The 10,807-nt window shown below is 35.2% G+C and overlaps 1 protein-coding gene across 3 annotated transcripts in view; it reads left to right on the top strand.

Annotated features, from left to right (window-relative positions):
- LOC138703663 (15-hydroxyprostaglandin dehydrogenase [NAD(+)]-like) overlaps positions 1-8,769 on the top strand; it is a 36,171-nt gene extending 27,402 nt beyond the window's left edge. For all 3 annotated transcript variants that reach the window (XM_069831728.1, XM_069831727.1, XM_069831726.1), the window contains exon 7: positions 8,141-8,769. In XM_069831728.1, coding sequence (XP_069687829.1) covers positions 8,141-8,279 — 139 coding nt within the window. In that variant the 3' untranslated portion in view covers positions 8,280-8,769. The remainder of the gene's footprint in view (positions 1-8,140) is intronic.
- Positions 8,770-10,807: the final 2,038 nt, after the last annotated feature.

A 10,807-nucleotide genomic window follows, 5' to 3' on the forward strand; every position in this document is an offset into this window, starting at 1 on the left:
AATATCCGATGTAGTATGATGCAGCCTTGTAAAAATCTGTGTAAACACTGTCACATCGAACAGTCCGACATAAAATCGTCCGGTCTGAGACAGAATATCCGACGCAGTGTACTGTGGCCTCATAAAACTCTGTGTAATCATCGTCACATCGAACGGTCCGAGATAAAATCGCCTGTCTGAGACAGAATATCCGATCCAATATGCTGTAGTCTCATAACAATCTGTGTAATCATCGTCACATAGAACGGTCCGAGACAAAACCGTCCTGTCTGACAGAATATCTGATGCAGTATGCTGCAGCTTCGTAAAAATCTAGGTAAACATTTATTGATTTATTTATTTATTTATTTATTTATTTATTTATATTTTTATTTATTTATTTGTTTATTTATTTATTTATTCTGGTGTAGTTAAGGCCATCAGGCCTTCTCTTCCACAACACCAGGAATACAAATACAATAATAGAAATAAAGAGAGAAAAAAATACACTATTTACAAAATAATGCTACACAAAAAATAAAGAGAGAGAGAAAAAAACACTATAAACAAAGTAAGGCCACACAAAATATACACAGCTTGCAGTCACACAAACTTTAAATGAGTGATTAAGTATCATAATTAATTGTATCCTAACTAATTAATATAAACAAAAAACTTACAATTTCAATCTAGATTAAAAAAGAAAAAGAAAGAAAAAAAACACAAATCAATACTTCTAGCAATACCTAAAAACATTAACTAAGACAAAATTTTCCAATTTAATTTTGAATTGTGATAAAGTCCGGCAGTCCCTGACGTCATTAGGTAACGAATTCCAGAGGCGAGGTATTTCTACAGTATAGGAAGATGAGTATAAAGACGTTCTATGATGAGGGATAGAAAGAAGTGCTTGATGTCGGTTTCGAAGAGTTGTAAGAAATTGAAAGCGCGATAACAGATAATTCGGAGTAGAAGTATGCATGATTCTAAACAGAAGAGACAGTGAATGTATTGTTCTTCGTTCCTTCAGACGCACCCATGAAAGTAACTGGAGGGAAGGTGTTATATGGTCAAATTTACGAGTATTGCAGATGAATCGTATGCACACATTATGAACACGTTGTAGTCTCTCAGCTAAGAGTGAACTTACATTAGTTAGCAAGGAATCGCAATAATCAAAATGGGGCATTACAAGCGTCTGAATAAGATTCTTTTTTAGAGTAAGTGGTAGAAATTCTTTCATATGGAACAAGGAGTGAAGTTGAGAAAATATTTTTTTGCAAATGTGTGTTACTTGAGTGTTCCAACATTGTCACATCGAACAGTCCGAGATAAAATCGTCCTGTCTGAGACAGAATATCCGACGCAGTATACTGTAGCCTCATAAAAATCTGTGTAATCATCGTTACATTGAACAGTCAGAGACAAAACCGTCCTGTCTGAGACAGAATATCCGATGCAGTATGCTGCACCCTCAAAACAATGCATTAATCATCGTCACATCGAACGGTCCGAGACAAAACCATCCTGTCTGAGACGGAATATCCAATGCAGTATGCTGCACCCTCATAACAATGCATGTAATCATCGTCATATCGAAAGATCCGAGACAAAACCGTCCTGTCTGAGACAGAATATCCGATACAGTATGCTGCAGCCTCATAAGAATGCATGTAATCATGGTTATATCGAACGATCCTAAATAAAAACGTCCTGTCAGAGACAGAATGTCCGATGCAGTATGCTGCACCCTCATAACAATCTGTGTAATTAGTCACATCGAACGGTCCGAGACAAAACAGTCCTGTCTGAGACAGAATATCCGTTTTAGTATGCTGTACCCTCATAACAATGCATGTAATCATCGTCACATTGAATTGTCCGAGACAAAACCGTTTTGCCCGATACAATATCCGATGCAGTATGCTGTCGACCTAAGAGAAATATCAACTACTTATCACAATGTTTTGAATAAGTTGCTAGTTTGACTGTTAATTTAATTATTTTCAATCAAGTTTTGAAGTATACACATTGTTCGAAGACGGTAATGTGATGATATGAAGATAATATAGTAACGATAGAATGATAGATGCGGAAAGAACTTTGAGACTCTCAGTAATTCTCATAGATTCTGATAGATATCAAAAGCAGTTTCATCGGACGAGGAACCATGAACTATTTTATTGAGCTATTGTTGTATCTTTAATAATTTAGCTCTCAATTTTAACTAGATTGTGTAAATAGTAGGCAATAATTCTGAAAGCCTTGCCTTAATGTCATTAGTCTTCATTTAAAAGTATGACTTTCTTAGCCTCATCATTTATTAGCAGCTTGCATTACGGTTACATTAATATCGCTATTATTATCATTACCAATATCTCCGCCCTTTGAATTATATTCGTAATGGATCCATCAAATAGCTAGCTGATGTACTTAAAGAATTCCATTCATTTGCACCCAATAAGCTTGTGTTATCTTTTGCTTTATCTCTTTTCTTCATAACAGTTCTCTTCACATTTGGGAGAAATGAAATGACATTACATTAATTGAAGAGTATTTTATTGATTGTGTTTCGTACTCCTACTAAAGTTCTCTTTCTGATTGGCGTAACAACAACAGGACAAATGTGATAGAATATTTATTTTCAACGTTCAACATTCAGTACGAACTGCATCTTCAGTAAACATCGTAATCTGCTACTACAGTAGTTCTCCGATCGTAAATAATGTAATTTAATTTACAACCAGGTGCGATTAAACGTACAGGAAGATGGAAAAGAGACTCAGAAACGTCAAATATTCTTGCAGACCTCTTTATTACTCCTTACATTTTTTCGGACAGTCTCCATATCCTGTTTACACCCAGGAAAAGAGAAAAAGAGAGAAATCAGTCATTAGGTTTTATAGAGCATTTTATACTATTATATGGATAACCATATTTCTATGCAATGATATTTTACAAATAATTTCTGGAGCAGATACCAATGATTTATCCAAATTTCCATATTTGTTCAGAGTTAGAATACAAACGTTGTATTTAACATGTATAGTAAATCTTATTTTATTCAGCACAACGAAAAAGCATCATGTGTCTGCAATACTTGGCGAAATAGAAGAGATAGATAAAATTTTATTTCAAAAAGAAGAAGGGTTTTTAATGTATGAGAACAGAAGGCGCCTCATAATATTATGCATCTGTTTTCACGCAACAGTGATGCTAGTGCTGTTTAGTATAGCTTCCAGTGCATCAGTATCTACTATGGGAAGAGTGATGTGGTTATTGAACGACGTCTGTTACTCCTCTGTCATCATGATGGTGATCTCCTATGTAGTTCTGACATCAGAAGTCAGAAAGAGATATCAACAGCTCAATAACTTAATTGCATCTTTATACGCATCCGGAAACAATTACGTGCAATCTGTACTGCCGATTTGTTACAATACATTTGTCATCGATATAGAGAACGCTTTTAATCTGAGATCATTCTCACCTTTGAGAACTCTGCTCCTGAGTCAGATTCGGGTCTTGAGATTAACTCACAGCAGAATGCACGATGCCATCCGTCTCATCAACTCCGCATTCGGGTTCTCTATTCTAATGACATCTTGCTGGATTTTCATGAATGTGCTTTGTGAGATATTTCTGTTCTTGGTTGTGCTAAAAAATAACGCAGACTTTTTCAGTCAAAGCCCCGGTGTTTACGTGAGTTACACTGTTATTCACTTTCTGCTAACTTTATTTCTGCTGTTTGAGATGTGTGTATCCTCTCAGTTTGCCGCAGAAGAATCTGACGATTCACTCATCCATGTGCAAAAGTTGTTACTTCGAACTGATCTTCATATTGAAGTCATATTAGAACTTAAAGAATTTGTCATACAGTTGAAATGCAGGAAGGCAGAATTCACAGCCTGTGGTGTTTTCAATATAAACTTGCCGTTCTTATATTCGACATTGGGTGTTATGTGCTCATATTGTGTAGTTCTACTCCAAACGAGTAATTAAAGGACTTTAAAATGTTTTGTGCGAGATCGTGCGTATTTGCTTGGTTTCCGCACAACACCAATCCGCGGTAAGCCTAAAATTCCACATTCAGTATTCCCAACCTAACACACATAACAATTTCCCTCTTCTTACCGCTTAAGAGACATATTGATTTTACTGCTTTAGGCTTTTAACATATTATTTTTAAAGACGTTCAATACAGTAATAATTATAAATTGGAAACTTACCACTGCAATTTCACCTAAATTGCACTGTTAATTATTGAATTTAAATATTTGCAAAAATTAAGTAAACTCTACAACTCCACTAAAGTTACTGGATTCGTGATGCAAGTAACATTAAGGAAGCCGTGAAAAAATCAACAAGATTCCAGATGCCGATGTTATTACTGCAATATGTTATATAAATAATATTGTTAAAATATTAAAATGAAAAATAAATCATTACATAACCTTACCGTTTGTTTTAAGTTCGCATTTATGGACTGGGGGAAAAAATAGACAGACGTATATCACGGCTTGCTGAAGTATAGTAAACACAGAAAACATTATAAAGCAACAATGTTGAAGATAGATATTTTTGTTTTACAAATTTGCCGTCATTGAACAGAAACCAAGATGGAGATTACATTGCAACTAATTAGAAATTCCTCTTTCAGGTATGTAATAAACGATCTTCGCACGAAATAATGTACGATACACGAGCGGTATGTTTGTTTTCATGTTGTCGGAAATTAAAAAACTCAACTACGTTTCGCTTTTTCAAACTTTCCCTCGAACATGAAAACTTCGACATACCGCTCTTGTAACACATATTACTATTCTGTTGTTAATTTTCTAGTGGCATTTTAGGATTGATTGAACTTTAAAATATTCACAGAACAAGTGATATCTACTTGAAGGAGACAAAAATGCTTGTTTCAGTGGCGGCTCCTGGATATTTCTTAAGAGGAGGAAAGAAGTTAACAGCTCAAAATGACACCTTCTTGAGAGAAACATGCTACAAATTAGCCTACATGCATACATGTAAGACCAGGTAGTGTTAGGGTTGGCCTTCCCTTTTGTATAGCAATAATCGGTTTTTGTAAACTGAGTTTTCTAAATTGTCCAAAATATAATATGTTTTCACTTCTATTCACTGTTGAATAATTGCACAAATTAACAATTACAAGGAAATTCACAACCTCGCAGCATTTTTCGAGCACACTACAGCATCACACGTATTGGAAGAGACCAGTTACTATCACGTAACCGGAACCGTTTTATTTAAATGGGAATGAGAAATAATCTGTTAGGAAAGCGAGAACACTGCACCCACCCACGTGGTCTGTGTTGCCACATGTACATTTTACAAGTTCAGTATCACATGTTTTGAAGAATGTCAGTTCTTGTAAAGTCATACTATCATTATTGTTCAAAGCTGCCGGTGGCCGATTATTTTTTTATGTTGAAAATAATGTAGTTTGGAGTAGCTACTTTCAGTTTCAAATTATATTTGTACAAAACTAATAAACTTGGCTGTTACCCTGTCTAGTAGACAATGAATGGAAGTGAATTTCAGGGGCCAAAAAGATCTGCGATACTAACGTAGAACTACTTCCTCTTTGTTTTATATAAATCCAACTTCGACTTTCAGATGCACTCGAAAGTTTCAAACCATTAATAGTAGCTTATATAAAGTGCAATGACTAATATAGTTTGATTTATAATTTTAATAAAGTTTATACGGTGTCTTTCATAGCTCTGTGTTAAAACTGTTTTTGTTGTGTCTCCTCCTAGATGTGTTATAGTCTGTTGAATGTAGCATTGTTAGATGGCAGCGGTAGCGAGCTTGCTGCAAGACCAGTCGGTTTCTATTTCCCGCCCATGCGCTGATTCAGAGGAGAATCTCCTCCCTATCCTTTCATTTACTTGCTTCAAAACTCTGCTTCTTTCTCTAGCCACTAGCGCGCTGTTGTCTATGTATGTTAACTGCAGTAAAGGAGGAAAGGATTGACTTTCCTCCACACAAACAATCCCGCATCTTTCTCACAGTTTTCTAGCAGCACATGAGTGCGCGTCGTTTAAAACTAGATCAACCGAGGTTTTCTTATAGCTGTGAACTTGAAAATTATCGAATCTTCCTCGAATTTCAAGGTATTTGGTATTTACTTTCAAAAGAAGAAAAATGTGAGGAGAAAGTTCCTCCCTTCCCTCCCCCGAGGAACCGCCACTGGCTTGTTTTCAAAGTATTTACAATATCACCTTATCATCTCCCATATGAAGACGAAGTTTACGTCAAATGAAGACAGTGAAAGTGTGAAATAATGTGACTATTTTGTATGAAACACTTCCATTAAATATGAGCATGGACTGGGCACCAGCTGACTTAGTTCTTGACCTTGCATTAAGCGAGTATGGTAAGTTTTGTCATCACATCATGCAGGCTTGTAGTGTTCATGGCTGTTTTTAGGAATAATGCACATTCTATACATAAAAAGGGTAGCTCACAGATAGAGAGCTGTAATTTTTGTTGTCAGTTCAGTAGTACGAACAGTAACACAGTCTGCTTTTCCTACAAGTAACTTGAAATGAACTAGGCCTATACATTAACCACTTCCCTGATTAACCCAAGTTAACTCGGGTTGCTAACTTGTGTCAAAATTTATTAACCCGAGTTAACTCGTTTGAATCCCATTTTCGCTGCTAAGGATTATATCCCGAATATATACGTTTCCATTCTTTCATTAACATTTTCCTCACTAATGACTACAGAAGTTAGTGATATTGCTATATCTGTACTTCTTCCTTGCGAGTGGAATTCTATGCTCATATAGCATTCACACACAGTAGTGAGTAGATGCTAGTTAGTTTAGGCGGTTTCTGTTTGTGTTTAGTGTTTTTTGTGCTGTTTTGTGTAAAGATGGATCAAGTTAGTGATTCCGAAACTTTTGATCAGGAATATATTCCTGTAGAAGATTAGGAAATGAAACATCTGTATCAGAAGACGAAGTTATAGACCAACAAACAAATTCAGATCAGTTGATGTCGCGTCTTTTCGACAGTGGTTTGAATAGAAGACATCTGGCACCATTTCTTCTGCACCTCCGAAGTCTCCATTCCCTGAAATTTTAACATTGTTTCTGATAACGATAATTCTCAATTTTTAACATTATTCTTTAATAATGACCTCATCAACATTATATTCTAGGAGACGATTCGGCATGCTAATAAGTGTTCACAGAATGCTGAAAATAATTCGTGGCGGCCTACTACAGACTCTGAAGTACGTGTACTTTTGGGCATAGTGATACTGCAGAACATTATTCACAAACCTGAAGAACAGATGTACTGGTACAAATATTCAATGACTGCTACACCATTCTTCCCAAAACGCTCTCGTATAGGAGAGCAGATACTACTGTCCGGAATGCAATGTGCCACTGTGCGAAATACCCTGCTTTCTAGTCTATCACACGACAAGCAACATTTAACGCCTTGATAACAGCACTGGTATTGTACCTCATAAATTAATCCATAAAAAACATAAGTAGGTAAATAGTTCAGGAGAAAATCAAAGTGGGACAACTACCAGAGCTGGAATCAAGGTGCACGAGATAACTCGGGATAATAATTCAGGTATGAATGTATGTCTATTTCATAGTGATTTTTAAGTATGTAAGAAAATTAGTGATGTACAGTGATTCTGCAATATTGAATGACCTCTTTACGAAAATAAAAAAAAAATATGGCACTTTTTTTCACAAAACTGGTAAAATATATGTCCCCCTCGCGTATGTGGTACCTAAGAGGTTACGTCCATTTTCGGTTTTCCCCTTCAAAATTTTCTAGAGCTTCTTCAGTGGAGCAGCGTAACCCGGAGTGAGACTAGTGGCCAACAGGCTTGGAGCTCACATATTTAGTTTCTTGTAGCCCCGAACCCCTTGCAAGGACGCGTTTTGCGTAACTTTTAAATTTGTCCTCCCAATTCTCTTCTTTCAATTCAATTATAAAAGCCACTGAATTTAAAGCAAAAGGTTTGTTAAAAGTCACTGTTAGGTTGAACATTTTCTCTATTTGTCACCACTTACTGTCAAAATCCTTTAATTTGTAGAAGTGGATATACGGGATTTTGAATCTATAGAATTCAAATAACTGTTCATTTTTGCTTATCGTTGCAGGCCCAGCGTAGTCGCCACTGGAGTGTTAGAAATGATACGAAACGCTCCACACGGATCCATATGGGTGTCAGAGGACGACGAGCCCATTTACGAGGTCCTCATCCCACCACGGCTAGCCCTCAGGAAGAAAGCAACATGAGTACGGAAGAATAAACTGGAGTTAAATATTTTCAAAGTCTCAGAATTCAAGGCACGTTATTGAGTAAAAGTTTAGTACGTCATACTACTATTCACCAATAAAACGGTACTGAACGGCGTGTTTCATCCAATCATGGCTGCTTATCCTACAATTTTTATCACTTCCCTAGCATTTGGCTTTATCACCTCCCTAGCACTTGGTTTTATCACCTCCCTAGCACTTGGTTTTATCACCTCCCAAGCATTTGTTTCTTTGTTTGCCAAACATTGTACTTTCAATAATAATTGCATCTTTTAAAATGATTCATGTTTATTTCAACATCCTGAATTAAAACTTTACTATGATTTATCTTGTTTATATATCATTTAGGTTTTGTTATAGCTTCTGCTGTATGAGATTATGGATAGTTACGTATCAGAGATTGTTTAATGTATGTTGAAAAATAATTGAAATGCAACTGTTTTAATAAAAATGAAACTAAATCAACAAAGCCTTCTTAACTAGTAATAATGTCCAGAGAGTTCAGTGAAGACTGTATAGTTGGCACAACTAATAACAAGAGAACAGCTAATCATAACACACTACTGCCATCTAGCGAAATATTTGGTAATGATGAGATGGTACAATATCACAACAACTGAAGGGCTAAGTGGATGAAGAGGGTATGTGACATTTTAAATGTGTGTTTTCTCAATGTATGATGGTGGTATGTGTTAAGCCAACTACTGAAACTTATCAAATCAATAAAAATATTTATTATTAAGCATTTTAGAGAGCTGGGGTAAGTTTCAGAAGTTAGCTTGATACATACCACTATCATCTGTTGAGAAAATTCACATTTAAGGGGAGAGGATGGTATTTTTTGGTGAAAATGAGTAAATTTTCAAAAAAAAAAATTCTTTAAAATACTCTGTGATATGTGTGGAATGCATAGCATAACAGTTTGTGGGTATGTGTGCCCTTATCGGATGTTAAGTCGCCATTTTTAAACTTCCTGCGTTATGGATTTTTAAATCACTCGCCCACTTTTATTGTTGTTTCCGGTAAATTAAATTAATTTTTTTTTCTTTAAAATAGTCTTTGATATGTGTGGAATGCATTGCATAACATTTTGTAGGTATTTTTGCCCTTATCGGATGTTGAGACGTTATTTTTAAACTTCCTGCGCTATGGATTTTTAAATCACACGCCCCCTTTTATCGGTTTCCAGTAACTTCATTTTTTTTGTTACATTGCCAGACAAAAATGGATATAATTTCTTAACAATTAAAGATACATGCATGAAATTTAGAACACACATTCTTTAGACTATTAGGGAACTTTTCTCTGTAACAGAAGTTTGTTAATTGATTTCATTTTAAAAATACGTCCGTTTGTTTGCAAGAAAGGAAATCAGAAAATTGTTATTAAATTTTAATTGTTTATTTTACAAAAGTAGGGACTAATATTAAAATTCTGTTACAGACAGTTTATAGAACATGCTTTTGCAAATACATTGCAAAAAAAAAACAAAAAAAGTTTGAATCTATCTTTAAAAACGGTTTAGATATATCGGTTTTACTACAATCCTGCATAGGGTATATTTTTTTTTCAAATTTGGGCCAGCCAAATAATTTTTTTTTAATATTTTTATTTGGTTGAGTTCCTATAGCTGTGAGCTTTCTACATACAAAAAATTAATATTTTACACCAAATAGGAAAAAAAGTTTTAAAAATGCCATCCTCTCCCCTTAAAAATATGTCGCATACTCGCTTCATCTACTCAGCTATTCAGTTAGTAAGTTAATATTTTATTGTATTAGAGTACTTCATTTGTTCTAATCTTTATGTTCTTTCTTCTAATCGTGCAATAGGTAATTTTCTCTGGATAAATCAAAACATCTAGTGAGATTACTGTTGAGAAATTAACATAAATAACGAATAATTAAGATTATGAAAACATCGTCCCCATTTTTAAAAAAAAGGAGATATAAGAACTGTGAAAATCACAGAGGGATAAGTTTACTTAATGCTGGATACAAAATTTATTCATCTATTGTGAAAAAGAAGCTGACTAGCGTTACAAACTGTAGGCTACAACATTGATTACTGAAGATCAAAATGGTTTTAGAAAAGGCAGATTATGTGCAGTCTAGACTGTGTGACCTTTAAAATGTTGGTTATGGGTAGACAGTGGATGCGGGATGACTTAAGTAAAAGTGAAGTTGTTTCGTATCGGAGTATATGGCACGTGCCGCGCCGTCCGTCTTTTGTGTACTGGCGAGTACAGCAGCGTACATAACGAAGGAACTCCGGTCCACATTGCAACGCAATGTGTGCAGTTGTGTTATCCTGCTCAAGTATTCAGTACGAGTTGAATAGTGTAGTGATGATCCATTCATAATATCGAAGTCAAAACGTTAAATTCGTTTAGAGATACGAAATGCAATTAAAAAGTATGAGAGTGACATTTTATGTATTAACGAAGACAATATCGTGTGTAATGTATGTAAAATTGAAATAAAAACCAGAACAACTCAGGCTATAGA

The sequence above is a fragment of the Periplaneta americana genome, chromosome 7, assembly GCF_040183065.1.
Source record: "Periplaneta americana isolate PAMFEO1 chromosome 7, P.americana_PAMFEO1_priV1, whole genome shotgun sequence".
Taxonomy (NCBI): domain Eukaryota; kingdom Metazoa; phylum Arthropoda; class Insecta; order Blattodea; family Blattidae; genus Periplaneta; species Periplaneta americana.